Source organism: Moschus berezovskii, chromosome X (assembly GCF_049115385.1).
Source record: "Moschus berezovskii isolate FMDL1 chromosome X, NW_MosBer_1.0, whole genome shotgun sequence".
NCBI classification, from domain to species: Eukaryota; Metazoa; Chordata; class Mammalia; order Artiodactyla; family Moschidae; genus Moschus; species Moschus berezovskii.
In genome coordinates this window covers 55219840-55243762 of record NC_142488.1, presented here as the reverse complement: position 1 = coordinate 55243762, position 23923 = coordinate 55219840, and the positions used below count along the sequence as shown (strand labels likewise).

The following is a 23923-nucleotide window of genomic DNA, read 5'->3' as shown; positions in this document are numbered from 1 at the left end:
AAAGCTATGGTTTTTCTAGTAGTCATGTACGGACGTGAGAGTTGGATCATAAAGAAGGCTGAGCACCGAAGAATTGATACTTTTGAACTGTGGTGCTGGAGAAGACTCCTAAGAGCCCCTTGGACAGCAAGGAGATCAAACCAGCCAATCTTAAGGGAAATCAACCCTGACTACTCATTGGAAGAACCGATGCTGAAGTTGAAACTCCAGTATTTTGATCATCTGATGTGAACATCTGACTTATTGGAAAAGTCCATGCTGCTGGGGCAGAAGGAGAAGAGGGCATCAGAGGATGAGATGGCTGGGATGGCATCAGGGATGCAATGGACATGAACTTGGGCAAACTTTGGGAAATGGTGAGGGACAGAAAGACCTGGCGTGCTGCAGTCCACGGGGTCACAAAGAGTCAGACATGACTGGGTGACTGAACAACAACAAAAGCAAAGAATGAAATCTCTTTGTTTTAATTTTCATCTCTTTAATTACAGGGAGACCATTTAAAATGCCCTAGAACCCATTACCCATAATGACTATACAGGTTAAAAAGTCTGAGAAATATTTAATGAGTGTCCACTCTCTGCTAAGTTCCAGTGGTAAAAATATAAAAGATCACATCGAGCAGATATGGAATCATACCTGTTGTTTTAATTTTACAATTCCTTGATAGCTAACGAGATTCAGTTGTCTATTCATGTATTATACATATTGGCCATTTCAAGTGTCTTCTGCTGTGAATTACCTATTCATGTCTCCTGTCCATTTTCTAGTACATTGTTTGTCCTTTTCTTATTGATTTGTAGATGCCCTTTATATCTCCAAGAATCTAGAGACTGGTTCTTGGCCACACACATCAAAAGACTAAATAGAAACAGTCAAGTTTGTGATGTTCAGGATGCACATAGTGAGGATCTTCCAGTCTTAAATGCCAGGTCTTGCAACCAAAGGAAATAGTTCTTGCCTGTGCTGTGGGTCACTGTTGACTTGAGTACGTTTGAAAACTGAGGAAAAAATTATGGCCTGTATTCTGCTGTTAAGGAAAGGAATTAATAATTCTGCACCTGGCCTATGTAATTATTCATTACAGTTGATCACTGAACAAAGGGGAGGAGTTTAATTTGTGTACAATTCATAGTTGGCCCTCCATACCCACAGTTCCTCAAACCCCAGGATTCAAAATACCCACCTATCAGTGGACCACACAGTTCAAACCTGTGCTGTTCAAGGATCAACCATTAAATACTTTTTATTTGTAGTATATGTTATGTGTTTAAACTCTATTTAACTTTATGTTAACATTTTTTAAAGGAAGGAGATACACATTTTTTTTTTCAATTGCCATTAGTATTGCCAAGTAAATAACTGCTAATCCCACTATTTTGTTTAACAGAAAGGGACATTGAAGCCTGGGGAACGGGCATGGCTTGCCCAGCTCCATATACACAGGCATTAATCTGATTAAAACCTGTTTGATTTAGCTCCTCAGGCCAGGGTGGGGTGCAGCTTGACTTTAGCTTTCTTCTTCCTTCCACTTGACAGCTAAATTTGCAATCCATGCCCAATAAATGCTCCTTTGGGAAAAGGCCCTTCATCAGCCTAGGGGAAGGGAGAGGCAAACATCAAGTGCTCAGGGTTGGTGCAGATAGAGCCCAAATTCAAGCCATTGTTGGGGACACTGTAAGTTAGTCACCAAGTCATGTCTGACTCTTTAGGAGCCCATGGACTGTAGCCCACCAGGCTCGTCTGTTGTCCATGGGATTCTTCAGGCAAGAATACTGGAGGGGGCTGCCATTGCCTTCTCTAGGAGATCTTCCCCACCCAGGGACTGTAGCCCACCAGGCTCGTCTGTCCATGGGATTCTTCAGGCAAGAATACTGGAGGGGGCTGCCATTGCCTTCTCTAGGAGATCTTCCCCACCCAGGGATCGAACCCGCGTCTCTTATGTCTCCTGCATTGCAGGCGGATTCTTAACCGCTGAGCCACCGGGAAGTCGGTGCTCTGTACTAGCCTCCTGGGTCATAGGAAACACTCAGTAGTTGCTGAGGTCACCCTCAATGCAGGAGTGAATCTGGTGGGGAAGTCAGTTCTCATCAAGCTAAGTGCTCACCGGGAGTCTCTAGGGGGAAGCCTGGGCGCCTAATCCGTGCTCCCAGGTGACACAGTTAGTACTTGGGTTTCTGGCCGGTCTCTGATGGTGGGGAGGGTTGGAAATTCCCATAGTTCCCTCAAAGTTTGGGTAAGGAGAGACTTCGGTTTATTTTTCCATCTGTGAAACGGGGGCATAACAATGTCACAAAGACGTGTGCGGGTGGGCAGTTTCAGGGGCGAGGCGGATGAGTGGAGGAGCCGGTTTTCTCTCCTCCCTCCCCCATCTTTTCCATCTTGGCTTCCACGGTTTAGGAATTTGGTGATTGGACGGTTTCTTCTTGGATGATCAGAAGACCTCCCGACACTACCCTTTAGGGACTGGCACACTAAAAGGTCGGAAAGTTGCAGGAGCCAACGTTCCGCTCTCCTACGTCCCCCGTGCCCGGCTCCACTCAACCTCCAGCTCCTTCCTTCAGTCCTCCCGCTCCCCTCCTCCTTCGTCCCCGCCCCGCTCCCGTGCTCTTATTGGCCGACCGGGCCGGCCCGGGATTTAAAGGGCCCGCTCACCGCGCCGCCCTGAGAGCTGCAGCTGGTCCCGGCCTTGCGGCCTGCGGGGGAGGCTGCCGGGAGGAGGCAGCGACGACGGCGGCGGCGGCACGTCCCCAGCCCCTTGGACCGCAGCTTCCTTACTGCCAGGTAGGTGCCGGTGGTGCACGCTCGGCTCTCCCGCTTGCATCCTGAGCCGGCCTCCCCTTGCGGGTCTGCAGTGCGTGTGCTAGGGCCCCTTCTCCATCACCTTTCCAACTCCCCCTTCTGCCGTGTCCCTTACCGCCATCTCCACCTCCCTGCAGCCCCCAGGCCTGGGAGGAGCTTTGTTGGCGGTCGGGTGGGGGTGGGATGGGGCGCGCGGGGGATACAGGACATCCCCCACCTCCGTTCAAGGAGAGATGCACACGGTCCCCGAGTGTCACAGGATCTCCCGCTCTACCCTCCACACAGCGTGACTCTACCTTGAAAACCAGGGAGCCCTTCAATTTGATATACAGGCCTAGAATGTACACCATTCAATCACCATCGGACCCAGACTGTTCCCAGCGTACAAGAACACAGATCCTTCATTCACCTCAGGTCACAGGCTGTGAATGGGCACCCGGGACACCCCTACACACACACATACACACACAGTTCAGGGCTCAGTCTGATATACCTGACACTCGCACCCTCCCCCCACCATACCCTAAGCTGAAATCTGAGTGCTCAAATCCATCCCCTGAGCATCGTCTGCCCCATGGACATCCCAGCTAGCCTCCTCTGTGTCCCTCCTTCGGCAGGTCTATCCATCTGTCCATCCATCCTTGGGGGTCCGCAATGGCCACCTTCAGCCGCCAGGAATTTTTCCAGCAGCTGCTGCAGGGCTGTCTCCTGCCTACTGCCCAGCAGGGCCTTGACCAGATCTGGTTGCTCCTTGCCATCTGCCTCGCCTGCCGCCTCCTCTGGAGGCTTGGTAAGTGCCTGCCCCACCATGGGCCACCATGCCAAGCCATATCACACATGCCACATTTATCCACCCCAAGGCCCACTTTATTCTGCCATATCTTGCCAAGCCAGGCTCCTATGTGTCCAGCCTACCACATCCCACCAGGCTAAGGCCCACTCTACCACCCCACATCCTACTAACCCAGCCGCCTCATGCCACATCACACCAAGTCTCATCCTGCCATGCCAAACCATGCCTTTCAGTAGCCCTGGGTTCTGGGACTCTTGAAAGCTGAGGTTCTTAAATTTTGGGGTCTTGAAATGCCTACATCCCAAGGTTATAAAATTCTGAAATGCACATGTTACAGGGCTATGGAAAGTACCATGTATCCCAAAGTACCATGTTATAGGGTTTGGGGATTCTGACACATTGAAATTCTCACGTTCTATGCTTCCAAAATGCTGGCGTTCTGGATTTCTAGACTCAAAATTTCTGGAGTCTAAGATTCTGAAATGTTTCCACAAACCAGGGCATGCCTTTATCTAAAAGATAAGATTCCAAGTCCCCAAGGTTCCTATAGGATGCTGAGAATTTTGGAACTCAGAAGTTCTACACTTTCTTTTTTTCTTGTTCTTTTATCTTAAATGGATGTTTTATTTTTCCCCAGGTTTATCATTTTGAAAAATTTCAAAGTTACTGCAAAGCTAAGTTGAAAGAATAGTACAATGAACACTCATATATGCATCACCTGATTCTCCAACTGTCAACATCCTGCCACATTAGCTCGCTCTATCGATCGCTTGATCATCTTCCTGAATCACTTGAATAACCTGCTGACACTTCACCCCAAATCCTCTTGCATGTGTCCCCCAAGAATAAGGACATCTTCCCCCCACAACCATAGCCTAAACCATCACCCCTCAGGAAATTTAATCTCAATGCTATAGTGTTATCCAATATAAGTTATTCAGATTTCCTCCAGGGCTCCCAAAATGACCTTTATAGATGTCTCTTTTCTTTAAACCCAAGCTGCCTCCCCAGCTCCACAAAACCTGCTTTGTGTCACCTGCAATCCCACCACATTCCAACCTCTAAGCCTTTGCCTGAGCTGTGAACTCTGCCCAGGTTGCCCTTCTACCAACCCTTCTCTAGTTCCCTATCATGGTCTCTCTTTCTTTCACCCAAAGGGTTGCCATCCTACCTGAAGCATGCAAGTACCGTAGCAGGCGGCTTCTTCAGCCTCTACCACTTCTTCCAGCTGCACATGGTTTGGGTCGTGCTGCTCAGCCTCCTGTGCTACCTCGTGCTGTTCCTCTGCCGACATTCTTCCCATCGGGGCGTCTTCCTCTCCGTCACCATCCTCATCTACCTGCTTATGGGGTATGGGCGTGAGTCCTCATCCCTGTACCATCAAAAGAAGAGTGGGTGGGGGTGGGTGGGTCCCCAGGCCACCCCTCATGAGACTGTCCAGGACAGGGAAGGCATAGGATGTTTCTGGAGGCGGTGGAAATCTGGGAGGCTTGTTCTTTCCAAAGGGCTACACTGGACAGGTGGGACTTGAGCTCCCCCTGGAGGAGGGAGTCCTGGAGAACTCTTCCTCCATGAGGTTGTGCAGGGCAGGGAAAATATACTGTCTCTGCACCTTGGTTTCCCCGCTTTGCGGTGTCTGAGGCCAGGGGAGTCATAGGGCCAAGATCACCACCTTTTTCCTCAGTGAGATGCACATGGTGGATACCGTGACATGGCACAAGATGCGAGGTAGGCAGCCCTGGTTCTGTCCCCTGCCCCAGCCCTCCAGCCCCACTCCACCTCTCCTAAATCCCCCCACCCTGTCTCTTGCCTTCCCCATGCTTCTCCCTCATCTGCCTAGCTCACTGGACACGCAGCCCTCAGACTCCCCTCACGTCTGTGTTTCTCTCTACCATGCCTCTTCCCCCACCCCATCTGTCTGTCCCATCTCATGTCCGTGCCTGACTCTCTATAGAGTCGGAACATCTGCCGGTCCTGGGCCCACCTGCTCAACTGCCTGTCTGACCCTGTGCCCACCTGTCCACCCTTGCACTCTTCTTTCCTACCGCCTTTCACCTGGTGATCCCCACATCCCCCCATGGCTACCTGCTCTCTTCTCATCCACTTGACCATGGGCACCACATGTAGGGGCCCAGATGATCGTGGCCATGAAGGCGGTGTCTCTGGGCTTCGACCTGGACAGGGGCGAGGTGGGCGCAGTGCCCTCGCCTGTGGAGTTCATGGGCTACCTCTACTTCGTGGGCACCATCGTGTTCGGGCCCTGGATATCCTTCCACAGCTACCTACAGGCCGTCCAAGGTCGCCCGCTGGTGAGGCCCTGGGTAGACAGGTGGGCAGGGACCGTGGGAGCCACCATGAGGCAGTGTTCATGGAGCCTTGATCCCCATAGAGCCGCCGATGGCTGCAGAAGGTGGCCCGGAGCCTGGCGCTGGCCCTGCTGTGCCTTGTGCTGTCCACCTGTGTGGGGCCCTACCTCTTCCCGTACTTCATTCCCCTTGATGGTGACCGCCTCCTTCGCAAGTGAGCACAGCCTTCGAGGCCTCTGCCCCGGCAGTGAGGGGGTTGGGGAGGGACCTGGGGTCTCCCCAGCTCTGAGCTTGTCTCTTAATGCTTCTATCTGTCTTCTGTTACTACAGCAAGAAACGCAAAGTCAGGTAAATGAGGGCAGGTGCTGAGGGCGAGTGGGGCTGACTTGGGGGGTGGGGGCATAGTCTGTAACTGATTGGTTCTGTGAGTCTGAGACTGACCATCTACCCAGTGACTAGACAGAGACTGAGTGTTTGTCTGAGGCTTTGGTTTGACCGTGATTGGCCCTATAACTCCATGTACAGTAGATACTCCATTTCATACTGTGCCTGTCTGTCCATCTGTTCTGTATTCCACCATCAGAAGCAAGTTATATGAGTGCAATAGAGAGCAACAGATTTGTGTCAGCTGGCGATGCTGACCTGTCTATGACACTGGCTAGAGGTGTGTGTGGGTTTTTGCCTGTCAGCCAGGGACTCCTTGTGTGGGACTGGAGTTCTGGCTGGCTGTGCGGTTGTCTGTGATGGGAGCATGTAGCTGTCACTGGATAGGATAAATCTGGCTTGTCTCTAACTGTGGCTGGGAATGGATCTGTGTGTGTCTGTGATGATTCTGCCTATGGATCTGCCTTCTCTGACTCCTCAATATTGTCCAACGGAGGGGCAGGACTGACCATCCACCCCTGGTGTGACTAGGATTTCATCCAGCTCTTTGATTACATGAACTTCTCCCCTCCTCATTGGCCGCTGATTGTGTCTGATGCTGAATGAAGCTCTGAAAGGTGGGATGACTTGCCCACTGTCACCCAGCTACAGCCAGACATTAATCCCAGGCCTGAATCCAGAACCTACACTTTTTCCAGTGGAAGATGTTTCCTGTCTTTGACCATGTCTGATTGTACAACTGACAGGATGACTGTCTTAAGTGTAGAATTGTGTATGTGTACATAACTGGGTGCTTGACAATCTCTGAGGCTAACTAAAGGACTTCCATCTGTCTTATGGTCACTGAATCTGGTCAGAGAGCTGGGAGTCTTATAGTATGTGTGTCTGCCCATGTAGCTGTGAGATCAGCCTCTAACAGTGGCTGGGTCTGGATGTCTGGCCAGGTGAGGCCGTGGGACTATGTCATATCATAGAGCACCTCACATATCACTTTGAGCCACCTGAAACTAACCAACAGGGCATGGAAGGATGTATATGTGTGACTATCGTAGCATGACTGTCACCTCTTTTGCTGCCATGTTTCTGTCTGTCTTGTCGATGAACAACTCAGACCAGCTTCCAGGGCCTCTCTGACTCTCTTTCCTTTCTTCTCTGCTGCCTTCCTGACCCCTAGGGGCACCATGGTAAGGTGAGTCTACGGAGTGGGGCCAGGGATGCTGGCAATTGGGGGTTGTCATGCCTGGACCTGGGCATGATGCCTCTCTCTCTGGCTCCTTTTCCCCCAGGTGGCTGCGAGCCTACGAGAGTGCTGTCTCCTTCCACTTCAGCAACTACTTTGTGGGCTTTCTGTCCGAAGCCACGGCCACATTGGCGGGGGCTGGCTTCACCGAGGAGAAGGATCACCTGGAATGGTGGGGAGGGCTGGGGGGCTCCATCTCCCACAGGGTGCTGCCTAGAGGAGCGTCAGGGAGGAGGGGGGATGCTCCCAGGGGAGGGAACAACTAGGAACAAAAGTGTGACTTTCAGGTGGGTTAAATCCCAAATAAGTTTCCGTGTCTCTTTTGCCCACAGGGACCTGACAGTCTCTAAGCCACTGAATGTGGAGCTGCCCCGGTCCATGGTGGAAGTTGTCACAAGCTGGAACCTGCCCATGTCTTATTGGCTAAATAACTGTGAGTCACAAAGTCATCACTCCAGGAGGGTTGGCAGTCATCAACCCACACCCCTTTTCACATTCATATAACAAGTTGAAGATAGTAGGGACCAGAAACCTCCCAAACAACTCCTGTCCTTGTGGAGTTGACATTTTTGTTGGGGGAGCAGTATAATTTTAAAAAAATACACAGTAGTTCAGGTGGTGATATGTGCTGTGGTAAGAAAAAGGAAGAGAGAAGGTGAAGATGATCTGGGAGTGTTAGGAGTGTGTGGGTGGGAGTGGATGCAATTTTAAATAAATCAACCAGAGCAAGTCTCACGGAGGAGCTAGTCTGAGCAAAGACCTAGAGGTGAGAAAGCAATCAATGCAAATATGTATGGGAGAGATGTAACAGATGGCAGGAACAGCAGTGCACAGGCCCTGAGGCAGGTGTATACCTGGCACATTTGAGGTACGGTGAGACCAGTAGAGTCGGAGCAGAGTGAGCAAGGGGGTGAGGGGCAGGAGGTGAGCTCCAAGGGTTGACAGAGCCTGGTCCTATAGGGTCTCTCTGGCCACGGGGAGGACTTTGGCTTTTTCTCTGAAAGAGACAGAGCAGGGGTCTGAGCAGAGGAGGGCCACGGGTTGCCTTGGGTTGTAACAGGATCCTCTGGCTACTGTGAGGAAAGACAGGGTGTTGGGGAGGGCAGCAGTGGAAATGGAGAGGTCAAATTCTGGATAAACTCCAAAGCTAGAACTGACAGAATCTGCTAAGAGTTTGGTTATTGGAGTCAGGAGAGGAGCAGATCAAAGGTGATAGTGAGGCTTTTGATCCTGATGAATTGGAAGGGTTTAGTTGACATTGGCCACACTTGGAAAGACTACAGGAGGAACAGGTTGGGAGGGGCAATCAGGAGCTAAGTTTTAGATAATGTGAAATTGGAGGCCATTATAGACAGACTTCATCCTGGGGGCCCTGAGAGGTTGTGGGTATCCTCACCCTGCCCTAATGGCCCCCCAGGAAGGGCAGGGGACAAGCTCAGGAGACTCTTGCCCCACCTCTCCCCCCGCTGTAGATGTTTTCAAGAACGCTCTCCACCTGGGGACCTTCTCAGCCGTGCTGGTCACCTATGCAGCCAGCGCCCTTCTGCACGTGAGCAGAGCAGAGTGGGACCAGGATGGGAGCTGGGTGGGGGTGGCGGGGCCTCCTGCTCACTCACCTCACTGCCCCCAACCCCACCCCAGGGCTTCAGCTTCCACCTGGCTGCAGTACTGCTGTCCCTGGCATTTATCACTTACGTGGAGCATGGTGAGTGCAGAACCCAACCCAGCAGATGGGACGGGTGGCTGGTGTCGGTCGGTAGCGGGCTGGACCCACTGTCCCCTGAGGCTAACCTGACCGGCTTGCCTTCCCCTCTCCCGCATCTGCCCTAGTTCTCCGAAAGCGCCTGGCTCGGATTCTCAGTGCCTGCGTCTTATCAAAACGGTGCCCACCAGACTGTTCACACCAGCATCGCTTGGTGAGGATTCAGCCTAGGCAGCCTTGTGGTCAACTCCCCCCCTCAAAAATGATTTCTCTTTCCATCTTATATCTATCTCAGGGTGCCCAGCTTGCTCTTCCAGTCCTGAACCATGTTCATAACCTCACCTCTCTTCACTGGCATCTATCTCTCTAATAAGAATGTATCAAGCGACTGCTGTATACCCACCTAGCGTTTATTTTCCCAATGAACATTTGCTGAGCACCTCCTGGTCCCAGGCACTGTTCTAGGTGCTGGAGACACAGTGATGAACAAAATCAAAATCTCAGCCCTCTGGGACAAACATTTTAACAGGGTAGACAGTAAATTAAAAATAAGTCAGCAAAGTGTAGTAGCTTGTTAGGTTGTGATTAGTGCTGAGGAGAAAATACATAAGAGAAGGGGAGAGGGAAGTATCAGGGGTGGGTGGTTTCAAGTTTAAGTGGGGAAGTGACTTTTGAGTTCTTTAACTGAAGGAGGTAAGGAAGGGGAGCATTTTGGGCAAAGGGAACAACCAGAGTAAAGGCCCTGAGATGGAAGAGTGCCTGAAATATTTGAGGAATAGTGAGGAGGCCAGGATGGCTTGAGCAGAGTGAGTCAGAGGGGGAGAGGTGGGCCCTGTAGGTCATAGTAGCGATTTACTTTGGTTTGTGTCTTTTTTTCTCATTCTTTTGGCAACAAGAAGTATGGAGAATTTCAGATTTGCCTCTAACCAGCCAGCCAATGTTTATCACCATAAACCCCCAACTCAAAGCCCCACCCATCATTCTTCCTCCTCTGCCTGAATGCTCAAATCTCCCCCAATTTGGATGTTCTCAAGCTAACAGTATCCTCATCCTTGGATACCCCTTGAGCTCCCACAGGAGGATCAGAACCATCTCTTTCCTACTCTGGCAGGGGGTGCCCTGGACATCCTTACTTCTGTGCCTAGAGTGTTTCCCTCGGAGAAGGCAATGGCACCCCACTCCAGTACTCTTGCCTGGAAAATCCCATGGACGGAGGAGCCTGGTGGGCTGCAGTCCATGGGGTCACGAAGAGTCAGACACTACTGAGCGACTTCACTTTCACTTTTCACTTTCATGCATTGGAGGAGGAAATGGCAACCCACTCCAGTGTTCTTGCCAAGAATCCCAGGGATGGGGGAGCCTGGTGGGCTGCTGTCTATAGGGTCACACAGACTCAGACACAACTGAAGCGACTTAGCAGCAGTAGCAGCAGCAGCAGCAGAGTGTTTCCCTGGGAACACCTGCCCAGGCAGGATTGGAGGACAGTGATTAGGTCCAGCTGCCAGGCTTATCCATCTGTCTTCCACAGGGCCTGGGGGTGCGAGCCTTAAACCTGTTCTTTGGGGCCCTTGCCATCTTCCACCTAGCCTACCTGGGCTCCCTGTTTGATGTTGATGTGGACGACACCACAGAGGAACAGGTAAGGTGGGGGGCCCTGGGCTGGGGGTCACCCAGGGATGTGCTCCCTGCTCATCAGAACCATAAGAACAAAGGTGTGGAGGACAAGGCATGAGGGCCTGTGTCCAGTGTCTCCAGCTTGTGTAACCACTGCTCCTTTGTCCTTCTCTCCCATTGTCCCTCTGGTTGATTGATACTGTTGGGTCTTTTACTTGGATGAAGTGTGCAAAATATGTTTATTTTACTTATAAATTTATTTTCTATAGATAGAATATAAAATCTGAGTTTTCCTTTTTTAAAAGTTAATTATTTCATCATATTGTTACTTAGGTAGAACTCACAAGTTTTCTTTATTTGTTAAAAATAGTTTTACTTATATTGATTGTGCAACTCCTGGATTCTACTTTAAAGTTGTATATTAAAATGTATATACTATTTTTATTCAGGTAGAGTGTGCACATTCCAGATTTTACTCCTCTTTAAATGAAAAACAATTTGAAAGTAATGTTTATTTATATGGCACTAACAGGATCCAGGTTTTGCTTCTCTCTGTTTTTTTTTTTTTGGCCATGCCAGGCATCTTGCGGGATCTTAGTTCCCTGCCCAGGAATTGAACCCTGGGCCACCACAGTGAAAGCACCTAGTCCTAACCACTGGACCACCAGGAATTATCTTAGTTCAATTTTTAATTGAAAATAAAACTTTATATTTTATATTTGTCATTAAAAAACAATTATTGATTTTTCATTCAGGTTGAATGTGTGAAATCTGGGTTTTGCTTCTTTTTAAATAAAATTTTTGTTTTTTTATTAAAACTTTAAAAAATAGTTAATGCAGGAAATTCCCTGGCAGTCCAGTGGTTAGCACATGGCACTTTCACTGCTGGGGCCCAGGTTCAATCCCTGGTCAGGGTACTAAGGTCCTGCAATCCTCGAGACACAGCTAAAAAAAAAAAAAGTTAATGCATATCGCATGGTTCAAACACCAGTGTACAAGATATTCAGGGGAAAGTCTTATTCCTACCATCTTACCTCCATCCTCTTATGAGTACCCACTTTTGTTCATTTTATTGAACTAGTCTTCTAAAATATAAGCATAATAAGCAGATATAAAAATATTTTTAATTCCCCCCCCTGGTTTTTACCCTAAAGGTAACACATGAATGCCACTGTGCTGCATGTTGCTTTTTTCACATAATTCTTGAAAACTTCTAAGGCATAGAGTAGGGACTTCCTCGGTGGTCCGGTGGCTAAGACCCTGAGCTCCCAATGCAGGGGGCCTGGGTTTGATCCCCAGTCAGGGAACTAGATCCTGCATACCGCAACTAACACCTGGCACAGCCAAATAAATAATTTTTTTAAAAAAGACACAGAGTATCCTCATTCATTTTTTCCATTGTGACATAATATAGTGTGTCCCTTATCAGTGAACGCCCAGGTGATTTTCCACTCCTTTTCTATTGTAAGTAATGCTACAGCAAGTAATAACGTCACATCCATGTGCATTCACAGAGGAGCAGACAGAACTGTGGGCTCTAGCCTTGACAGCAGTGGAGAAGTTAGCTTTTCACCCTCCCACCAGCAGTGTGTGATCGTGCTTGTCGTAACAATAACAGAGCGCCTCTCAGACTTCACAGAGAAGTCTGTCCGTTTGAGGGGAGGGAGGTGATGCATGAGGCCGAGTATCTTTTGCTATGTTTAAGAGCGATTTCATTCTTTTTCCTTTTCTGAAAATGGCCTATTCACCTCCTTTGCTAATGTCTGTCTTTTTAAAAACTAAATTTCTAGGAACTCTTTATATATAAGGGAGAATACAGGTCAGAGAGTGGGATTGCCTTGTCTCGAATTTAAATTTTTTTTTACAAGTAATCTCATTTTATTTTATTCAGTTCATTTTTTTTTTAGCCTCGCCTCAAGGCATATGGAATATTAGTTCCCCAGCCACCAGTGGTGAAAGTGCGGAATCTTAACCACTGGACCACTAGGGAAGTCCCATGATTTTAAGACGAAGAAGATGTGGTTTACAGAAGTTTATTTGCCTAAGATTACACGTTAAGGAACTGGTATTCAAAACCACTTTGTTAAGTCCAAGCCCCTGTATTACACTAAAAAGTAAGTTAAAAGAAACAGGAAAGTCAGTTACCAAACTATTTCATCCTTATTTAACACAGATTATCCATAATAGACTTGCTTATTTTACACTTATTATGTGTCTCACATCCTGCAAGGTTCTGGAGATAGGGCCTCTATCCTTTAAGAAGTTCAGTCTAAGAAAGATGTACAATAGAAATGCCTTGCTTGGTTTAATATTTAAGGAAGTATTACTGGAATGGCATACAAGGTAAGTTTAGTGCATTTTAACAAAAAATTTCAAATCCATTATAACTTGGAAGTTTTTATTTATTGTCAAATGTAAAGACTGGATTGGGTTATGAAGTCTTAGACTCATACAAGTATATCCAAGAACTGTGGAAGCCAATGAAGAAAGTCAACAATTTCAAGTGAATTCTGTAAATGGAATACCAAGAACAAAATGGAACATAAATTTATGTAAAAAAAAATTATGTTACCATAAAGTGAAGTCGCTCAGTCATATCCGACTCTCTGCGACCCCATGGACTGTAGCCCACCAGGCTCCTCCGTCTATGGGATTTTCCAGGCAAGAGTACTGGAGTGGGTTGCCATTTCCTTCTCCAGGATTGAATTTAAATTTTTAAAAGAGGAGAAAACACAAAAGAAAAAAAAACTAAGTCTGCTTACCTTTCATATGTACTCAGTCTCTTCTCTGGGGCCTCACTCAGGGTTGCAGTGGAATCACAGAAACATCCTTGAGCAAAGGATGGGTTTTCCTGAGATCTTTATTCTTGCTGAGTGGGACCAACCGTCACCTCTTTCCCACAGGGCTACGGCATGGCATACACTGTCCACAAATGGTCAGAGCTCAGCTGGGCCAGTCACTGGGTCACTTTTGGATGCTGGATCTTCTACCGTCTCATAGGCTGAGACACATCTGTGGACCATCACAAGCTCCCTCAAGACCCCTCCTCAGGGTGCCAGCTCTGATGGGTGATGAGGGAAGGCCCTCTAATTCTTGACCCTCTCTCCATCCTTGATCCCCCTCAACACCCATACACAAACACACACACACACCATTTCCATGCCTGTCAATCCCCACCCCACCACAAGGCGGGAAGGGAGTGGTCCCTCCTGGGGCCTAGGGGTGGGTGATGCTTGGGGAAGCAGAGAGGGGGAGATCCAGGGCCTCCCCGCCTTCCTTGTCCCTTTTTATACAGTTTGTTATTATCAAATAAAAGTAGGAAATATACAAAAGCCTCTTTCTTCACTGCTCAGTGGGGAATAGAAATGAATTAGCAAGGGGACACAGCATGGATAAAGGTTTGGAAGCTAGAAACCATGAAGAGGGAGGTTGTGATTGGTTTGTAGTTCATTTATTATCATTCATGATTGAATGATGAGCCTAAGGATAGTACTGCTAGATTTGAGTGGGACCAGGACAGATTGGATACCTGGATGTGGGGGAGGCCTGATACTAATTGTTCTAATTGACTGAAAAACTGAGGAATTCCCATTCTAACTGGTTTCCTTGACTGGGACAGTGGAGGAAAAGCAAGACTGATGAAGAGTTGATGCCTATTGGTCCTTAGGACTGAGGGGTGTGGATTCTAATTGGATAGAAGGTCTGGGTTGGGTCTGGAGACTGACAGAATAGTCTGGGTGCCCACTGGCTTAGAGTTATGGAGTTTCGATTCACTCTTAAGAGTTGGCACAGGGGGTTTGAGGGCCTCCATGTCAATTGGTCAGCAAGGCTGAGGGGCTTGGGTTTTGATTGGTTCTTCTGACTTGAAGTCAGGATGGAGATGGCCTGAGGGAGAGATGGAAGCAGCAGTTAAGATTTGATCTTTCTGTTAGTTGTATCCAACTCTGCAACCCCATAGACTGTAGCCCGCGGGTTCCTCTGTCCATGGGATTTCCCAGGCAAGAATACTGGAGTGGATTGCCATTCCCTTCTCCAGGGGATCTTCCCGACCCAGGGGTCGAACCCACGTCTCCTGCATTGCAGGTGGATACTTTACTAATGAGCCACCAGGACTTATTTGTATTAAGTTTCCTTGCCCATTTGGGGGGGTTAGGATTGAAGGCTGATCTGGAGAAAGTTTTGGTTGCTCTGCTTTTACAAATGAGGGCAACGCAATGCTGATTCAACAGCAGATAAACACCCGATTTCCGATGGGATGGATAAGGGATTAGAGAAACAAGTCAAGACTTGCCACAGATTGGCTTCCAGCTGAAAACGCCCACCAACTGTGGCTTCTCCGCAGCAAAAATGGTACCACGCGTGAGGGCGGGGTCGGCGGCATACAGACAATAACTATTGGTTGAGAGCGGCACTGGTCTCATTTTCAGCTCCTCCATTGGCCAGTTCCATAAGGCGGAACCTGTGAGGGGTTGGATTTTGAAGTAGTGATATTTCAGAGCCAGCAAGCGATCTTAGTGAGACCCGGGAGCCTGTGGGAGAGGCCGCTGCAAACGCGCTGTTGAGTGAGTGCCCTCCGCCTGAACTGCCTCTCCATTCCTTAGCTCTCAATTGCTAAATGGCCAGACCTTGGCGCGCCTGCGCAAGACCCTTCCCCCGCCCCCACTTCCCCCGCCGCTTTGCCACCCTCACCACCCCCACGCACTTGCGCAGGGCGGTCGGCTACTGCGCGGTTGTCGCGACTGCAAAAGATCTGCCTTCTCATCGGGCAGCTGAACCAGAGGGTTCTAGTTCTGATTGGTGGTCTCTGTATTTGCCCCTCCTTTTCCTCTTTAGCTCCCGGCGCAGGACCCCTGCCCTCCTCTTTCCTCTTTCTTGCGGGTTGGCTGCAGGGTGAGCAATTTCGGGAGGGGTCGGATAATCCCATACACTGAACCTGAAGGTGTAGTTCTGATTAGTCATCTTTTTTGTCTGTCCTGCAGTTTCAGGACTATGGGGAGGGTAATAGCTTTCCGTTGCAGGATGCAAGACAGTGACCCCTGTAAATCTTGTCGTTGTGTCTCCCCTAGCAGACCTGTGAGGCATGGCACCGGGCCTGGCTCCTGTGTCTCCCCCAGCGGACTGTAACCCCTGAGGGCGGGGATCAGGCCTGGTTACTGTGTCTCCCTCGCCAGAGCATGACCAATGAGGGCTGGGACCTAGTCTGATTTTTGTGTCTGACCACCAGACTGTGACCAATGAGAGCAGAGACTTGGCCTGGTTCTATCTTCCCCAGTGAAACCAATGAGAGCTGGGACCTGTTCTGGTTCCTGTGTCTACCATATCATATGGCTCCCAGAGGGCAGGAACAAGCTTTCAGTTTTTCTGTGGCCTTATAGTCATGTTTTTAAAATAGTATATAATTAGATTATTTTGACTCAGTCTTAATCGGTTAATTGAGTCCACTTACATTTCTTGTCATAATAAACTATTTGTATTTGATTTTATGATCTCATTCTATGCCTTTGTATTTGTTCAGGTCTTTTTTTTTTTTTTTATTCTGTTTTCTCCGTATCCACACACCACCATCAGCCTACAAAGACATGACCACCAGCGCCAGCCCCACGCACCCCTACTGGCCTCGGCACCTGAGACTAGACAACTTTGTGCCTAATGACTGCCCCACCTGGCATATCCTGGCTGGCCTCTTCTCCGTCTCTGGAGTCTTAGTTGTGACCACATGGCTGTTGTCAGGGCGTGCTGCAGTCGTCCCACTGGGGACTTGGCGGAGACTGTCCCTGTGCTGGTTTGCAGTGTGTGGGTTCATTCACTTGGTGATTGAGGGCTGGTTCAGCCTCTACCATGCAGACCTTCTCGGAGACCAAGCCATCTTATCTCAACTCTGTGAGTCCTGGGTTCCTCAATATGCTGTGGAAGGGAATTGCCTGGACAAGGATTGGCTTAGATGTTTACCCACCCACCAACTCTTATTCCATTTGTTTAAAATAAATTATTAAAATTTATTTAACTTTTGTTGCATATATACTCACGTGGGTCCAAGATGAAGCCATTTAGAGGTATGCAGTAAAAATCTACCTTCTATCCACCAAGTTTCCCCAAATAATTGCTTATGTTTCTTTTCAGGGTTTTACACATAAATTACACACATAAGCCTCAGTTTTCTCAACTGTAGAAGAGGGATAATAATCATACCCAAATACATGTAAGACACTTAGAACAATGTTTGTCAGACAATACATGCCATATTATCATCATCATTTTAATTTTTCCTTTTGTATAAATGGTAGCATGCTTTTTTTAAATGAACTTTGCTTCTGAACTTTGCTTTTTTTTTGATGAGGACACTCATCATAAGTTTATAAAGAGTTTTGAAAGCATAAATGTTACAGAATTATTTGACTTTTCCAGTCTTAATAGGTATTCCCCCCAGTCTTTTGCTGTTACAAAGAGTATTCCTTTTTGGCCTCATGAGTAAATCTGCTAGAACATTCTTCTTCAAGTCTCTGTGTGGAGATCTGCTTTCGTTTCTCTTGAGTAAATGTGGAGGAGTAGAATGGGTCCTGTGGTAGATGTGTGTTTAATGTTATGAAAAACTGCCAAACTTTTCAAGAACGGGTGCACCATTTTATATTCCCACCAGCAGTATATTAGAGTTAGTTTTTCCACATCCTCATCAACACTTGATATGATCAGGTGTTTATTAAATTTTAGTCCTTCAACTGGATGTGAGTGATATCTCATGGTTTTAATTTGCTTTCCCTTAGTGATTAATGAGTACCTTTCACGTGTTCATTCACCATTTAGAATCCTGTGAAAAACCTATTTCAGTCTCCTGTCTATATTGGGTGATCTATCTTTTCCTTAGTGATCTCTGCTCACTCTTTCATTTACTCGTCTGTTCACCTTCGAGCTCTCTCTCTTTCTCTTATTGGATACTTTCCTCACTGCATCATTTACACCTGCCTGATTTTATTCCACAAACATTTATTGAATACAAGATAGTCACAGCAACACTTAATGTTCTGTGTCAGGTTTGCACACATTATCTTGTATGCATATGAAAACAGCTGCCCCATTTCACAGATGAGGAAACTGAGGCATGGGGAGGTTATAAAACCTGCCTTCTTACATGAGCCCTTGGCTCTCACAAGTCTGACTTCCTTTTCCTGTTGATATTCTTCATGTAAGTTTCTTGTCTTCCTCAGGGAAAGAGTATGCCAAGGGAGACAGTCGATACATCCTGTAAGTGTTTGTCAAGGGAGACCTGCATTGTTTTGGGGGGAGGTAAGTCAGGGAGCATTAAGGGGTGCCTTGTAGGTAGAGCACAGTGATGCCAGTGCCCCCTCCATCCTTTTCTCTTGCAGGAATGATAACTTCACGATATGCATGGAGACCATCACGGCTTACCTGTGGGGACCACTCAGCCTGTGGGTGGTGATTGCTTTTCTCCGCCAGCAACCCCTCCGCTTTGTCCTACAGCTTGTGGTCTCTATGGGTGAGAAGAAGGCCCACAATGGGCGCTTGAGGGCTTGATGGGGGATCTACAGACATGGGGGCATTCCTGCAGGTGGGACTTCTCAATTGTGCCCATACAGGGCTGAGTCAGACTGAATGACAAACTCCCTGAGGTTTTGGAACAGCCATGCCCCTCCAGCCTGTGTTCTCAATCCAGAAGAGTTCATTTCTCCTCCAGCTCCATAACAAAGTCTCTCATGAGGGTTACAGTTACATGAGGTGGCCCATGATGGTGGGAAACCCCTGCATTCTTCTGGATCAAGATTCTGAGCTTCATTCATCTGAGATTCAGTCCTCATGTTCTTACGTTGTTAGCTTTCTGGATATGTGAGTTCTCTTTAGTCCTGGAATCCAGAGCTGTCTTAAATGAAAGGATTTTGAGCTTAAATTCTGGAGACATGAACTTTCTTGAGTTCAGAAAGTTTCAGCTTCTGATTTCTGGAATTCTGACATTTCTGATTTCTCAAATCTTCAGTCATGTGATTTCAGAAATTTTATGTCTCTGAATTTGGGAATCCTGAGCTGTAATAACTTGGGAAATGACTTGGAATTGTTCCTTCTCCTTACAGAGTTTCCTTCTCCTTCTACCTCCCACAGGTCAGGTATATGGAGATGTGCTCTATTTCCTGACAGAGTACCGTGATGGATTCCAGCACGGGGAGCTGGGCCACCCACTCTACTTCTGGTTTTACTTTGTTTTCTTGAACTCCCTGTGGCTGGTGCTGCCAGGACTCCTCATACTGGATTCTATAAAGCAACTTGCTCATGCCCAGAGCATACTGGATGCCAAAGCCCCAAAAGCCAAGAGCAAGCAGAACTAAAGAGTGATGAACTAGGCTTAAACACCAGCTATTGAGGAACTCTCCACCTGCCAGAAGATTCCAATCCTTGCTCCCACAGGTTGGAAGGACAAATCGAATTGATCTGTCAAACTCAGGTTGATAGGTGGGCAGTGGGAAGAAAGGAGCAGTGTGGAGCCACTGTCAGGAGCCAATGGGACAAAGGTACAAGAGTACCTAGGAAGTCTGTGATGGGGACAATTTTTAAAATCAGGAAATAAAGATCTTGACCCTTTACTGAGAGATCTTTAATTAACCCCAGAGATGCCCCATGACTGACCCTATAGATCCTTCCAGCACTCATTCCACAGACCACCATCCTCTCAGCCATAGACCAGCATCAGCATCATCCCATAGACCTCCAACCTATGACCTCACAAATTTCCATCACTGACCCCACAGATTCCCCTGATGGTTAATTAGGTCCATGAATCACATCTGTAAAGTCTTTTAAGGCGTGATCCACACCCTTGGCATTCTCTCCAGAATATACCCTTTCTTGTTTTGAAATATGGTCAAGTTGAGAATTTTCCAAATCCAAGTTCTTCAGTTTACTCAGCCTCTTATCTCCTGATCAGGTATCCCACAAATACCCCATTACTAACTCCATATATCCCCTATTACTCACTCCAAAGAACCCCATCACTACCTTAAAGATTCCCATCACTCACACCAGAGACCCCCACAAAAGTCACTCCACTACCCTCCCATCACTCACCCCACATACTCCATCATTAACTCCTAAGATACCCATCACTCTTCCCACAAACAGCCTTTCATTTGCTCCACTGACGGAAAGAATGGAGCTCACAGACCTCCATCCTCACAGACCTCATTCACCTCACAGACCTCCATCACTCACACCACAGACCCCATCACTTGCCCCAAGAAACCTTCCATCACTTAAAACTCTATGACTCACTCATAGATCCCCCATCATGTATTGCACAGACCTTATCACTCTCCTACCAAATGCCCTATCATTTACCCCATAGGTCTTTTATCATTCACCATAGATCCCTCACTCACTCACCCTGTAAACGCCCCATAATCACTTTGAAGAATCTATTTACCTTACATTCCCCATCACTCACCCTATAGATCCCCAATTACCCCACAGATCTTCCGTCACTTATACCATATCCTATCACTCATCCCACAGACCACTTATCATGTACCCACAGATACCCCTCACCCTACCGACCCCTATTGCTCATCCAGCAGTCTGTCTTTAACCTCATAGACCTTCAGTCATAAAACAAATGGGTACTTGAGGAATTTTGTAGAGATGACCATGAATAATTAAACTGCAGATACCTGTCGATAGGCTCCAGGTGACCTGTGCAGAGCAGGACTTCAGTTTAAATCTTGGTTCTGCTTGAGCCTACAGTGTCACTTTTTGAGAAATGCCTCACTGTTAACCCAAAGCCCTGCATTAATTTCTCACCTCAGATCCATCACTTACCTCATTGTTTACTTAAGGCATGATGGTGCCCTTGCTCTCCCTCAAGCACAGCAGGCACAACCCCACCTTCTGTCCATTGCACTCTCTTCTCTCTGCCATTTACTATCCCTTTGACCTTGAGCATACTTTCCAATGACCTTTATTCAGTGCTTTCATATGTAAAATGCTGATAATGATAGTACCTACCTCAGGATTTTTATCAGATTAGATGAATTAATATATTTAAACTATCTGGTACACACTTTGTTGAATGGAAGAATGAACAAATAAAATAAAATTCTCCCCCACACTATGGCAAGGACCTCCTTTTTGCTCTCCTTGCTTCCAGTATATTTCCTTCCAGAGGTTTCTCCACAACCAAGACAGGGGCATCTGAACACATCATAAGCCTGTGCTCCAAGGCCCTTAGGATAAATTCCAAGTTCTAGGCTAATGTTTTGCACATTCCACTCTATGATAATTTTAATGAAAAGCGACTTTCAAACTCCTTGTTTCCATGAGAAAACCTGGTAGTGCCACAAAAAGTGTTTTAGAAAAGGAGACTTCTCTAAAAAGGTAACATTAAGGGTAACATTCGTACAATACTGCAACATTAGCTGAAGTCCAGGTACCTTACAGGATTCCTTGGTTAGAAATTACATTTTTAAGGGCAGCGTGTATTTTGTCCAAACCATAGAGACGTTGTACAGTAAAGTGAGAATGGCTTTTTGCATTTTGTGGTACATAAACTTTCTCAAAGGAGTCTAAAATATGTCCAGTATTCAGCTGATATTTGGTGAGCATACACCGTTTAATAACAGGACTGACTTCAACGTGTTGTAAAGATTCAATAAAAACAGAGGCACCCAAGGCGAAATACTCCTAGACACATATTAATCAAATTAACAAAGATCAAACACAAAGAACAAATATTAAAAGCAGCAAGGGAAAAACAGCAAATAACACACAAGGGGATTCCCATAAGGATAACAGCTGATCTTTCAACAGAAACTCTTCAGGCCAGGAGGGAATGGCAAGACATACTTAAAGTGATGAAAGAAAATAACCTACAGCCCAGACTACTGTACCCAGCAAGGATCTCATTCAAATATGAAGGAGAAATCAAAAGCTTTACAGACAAGCAAAAGCTGAGAGAATTCAGCATTACCAAACCAGCTCTCCAACAAATGCTAAAGGATCTTTTCTAGACAGGAAACACAGAAAGGGTGTATAAACTCGAACCCAAAGCAATAAAGAAAATGGCAACGGGATCGTACTTATCAATAATTACCTTAAACGTAAATGGGTTGAATGCCCCAACCAAAAGACAAAGGCTGGCTGAATGGATACAAAAACAAAACCCCCATATATGTTGTCTGCAAGAGACCCACCTCAAAACGAGGGACACATACAGACTGAAAGTGAAGGGCTGGAAAAAGATATTCCATGCAAATAGAGACCAAAAGAAAGCAGGAGTAGCAATACTCATATCAGATAAAATAGACTTTAAAACAAAGGCTGTGAAAAGAGACAAAGAAGGAAACTACATAATGATCAAAGGATCAATCCAAGATGAAGATACAACAATTATAAATATTTATGCACCCAACATAGGAGCACCGCAATATGTAAGACAATTACTAACAAGTATGAAAGGGGAAATTAACAATAATGCAATAATAGTGGGAGATTTTAATACCCCACTTACATCTATGGATAGATCAACTAAACAGAAAATTAACGCTGCGAGCACTCCCCACAGACGCCAGAGATAATCGACTGCAGCGTTCCTCCCTTCCCAGAACAGGACTTAACAACTGAGCCTTAAAAAGTGTCCACCCACCCCCTAGTATCAGGGAGGAAATTAGACACTGAAGAGACCAGCAGACAGAAGCTAAAACAGAGGGAACCACCTTGGAAATGACAGAGACGGCTAGAGACTACTCCAAGAATAAGACCAAAAACCAGAGGCAAGAGGCTTAAACCCGAATCCTGAGAACACCAGAGAAGTCCTGACTCCAGGGAACATTAATCGATAGGAGCTCATTAAACGTCTCCATACCTACGCTAAACCCAAGGGTCAACAAGTTCCAGAGCAAGACATACCACGCAAATTCTCCAGTAACACAGGAAACTAGCCCTGAGCTTCAATATACAGGCTGCCCAAAGTCACTCCAAACCCACTGACATCTCATAACTCATTACTGGACACTTCATTGCACTCCAGAGAGAAGAAATCCAGCTCCACCCACCAGAACACCGACACAGGCTTCCATAACCAGGGAACCTTGACAAGTCACCTGTCCAACCCCACACACAGCAAGGAAACTACATAATAAAGAGAACTCCACAAGCGGCCAGAAGAGGGAAAGGCCACCCCAAGCAAAGCATTATAAGCAAGATGAAGAAGCAGAGAAATACCCAGCAAGTAAAGGAACAAGATAAATGCCCACCAACACAAGCAAAAGAGGAAGATATAGGGAATCTACATGAAAAAGAATTTCGAATTTTGGTGGTGAAAATGATTCAAAATCTTGAAAGCAAAATGGAGTTACAGATAAATAACCTGGAGAAAAGGATTGAGAAGATGGAAGAAAGGTTTAATAAGGACTTAGAGGAAATAAAAAAAGAGTCAATATACAATGAATAATACAATAGATGAGATCAGAAACACTCTGGAGGGAACAAACAGTAGAATAACAGAGGCAGAAGACAGGATAAGCGAGCTAGAAGATAGAATTGTAGAAATAAATGAAACAGAGAGGAATAAAGAAAAACAAATTAAAAGAAATGAGAACAATATTAGAGACCTCTGGGACAATGTTAAACGCTCCAACATTCGAATCATAGGAATCCCAGAAGAAGAAGACAAAAAGAAAGACCATGAAAGAATACTTGAGGAGATAATAGTTGAAAACTTCCCTAAAATAGGGAAAGAAATAATCACCCAAGTCCAAGAAACCCAGAGAGTCCCCAACAGGATAAACCCAAGGCGAAATACTCCTAGACACATATTAATCAAATTAACAAAGATCAAACACAAAGAACAAATATTAAAAGCAGCAAGGGAAAAACAGCAAATAACACACAAGGGGATTCCCATAAGGATAACAGCTGATCTTTCAACAGAAACTCTTCAGGCCAGGAGGGAATGGCAAGACATACTTAAAGTGATGAAAGAAAATAACCTACAGCCCAGACTACTGTACCCAGCAAGGATCTCATTCAAATATGAAGGAGAAATCAAAAGCTTTACAGACAAGCAAAAGCTGAGAGAATTCAGCATTACC

The 23923-nt window shown here is 46.6% G+C and overlaps 2 protein-coding genes across 4 annotated transcripts; both read left to right on the top strand.

The window, feature by feature from the left end:
• The first annotated feature begins 2651 nt into the window (after nt 1-2651).
• Nucleotides 2652-14512, top strand: PORCN (porcupine O-acyltransferase). Of its 2 annotated transcripts, XM_088833797.1 has the most exons (14): nt 2652-2781; nt 3417-3589; nt 4750-4942; nt 5277-5320; nt 5720-5901; nt 5982-6112; nt 6229-6246; nt 7569-7694; nt 7855-7955; nt 8995-9071; nt 9164-9227; nt 9353-9438; nt 10753-10863; nt 13742-14512. In XM_088833797.1, the coding sequence occupies exons 2-14, from the start codon at nt 3454-3456 to the stop codon at nt 13841-13843; spliced, it is 1371 nt and encodes a 456-aa protein (XP_088689923.1). In that variant the 5' UTR covers nt 2652-2781; nt 3417-3453; the 3' UTR covers nt 13844-14512. The 2 variants fall into 2 exon arrangements, with proteins under 2 accessions (XP_088689923.1, XP_055249649.1); XM_055393674.2 differs by lacking the exon at nt 6229-6246 and having other exon boundaries at nt 13742-14503.
• A 758-nt stretch (nt 14513-15270) lies between these two features.
• On the top strand, nt 15271-19426 carry EBP (EBP cholestenol delta-isomerase). 2 transcript variants are annotated; one of them, XM_055393557.2, is made up of 5 exons: nt 15271-15400; nt 16407-16718; nt 18041-18077; nt 18200-18330; nt 18948-19426. In XM_055393557.2, the coding sequence occupies exons 2-5, from the start codon at nt 16418-16420 to the stop codon at nt 19169-19171; spliced, it is 693 nt and encodes a 230-aa protein (XP_055249532.1). In that variant the 5' UTR covers nt 15271-15400; nt 16407-16417; the 3' UTR covers nt 19172-19426. The 2 variants fall into 2 exon arrangements, with proteins under 2 accessions (XP_055249532.1, XP_055249531.1); XM_055393556.2 differs by having other exon boundaries at nt 15293-15400; nt 16354-16718.
• The last annotated feature ends 4497 nt before the right edge of the window (nt 19427-23923 follow it).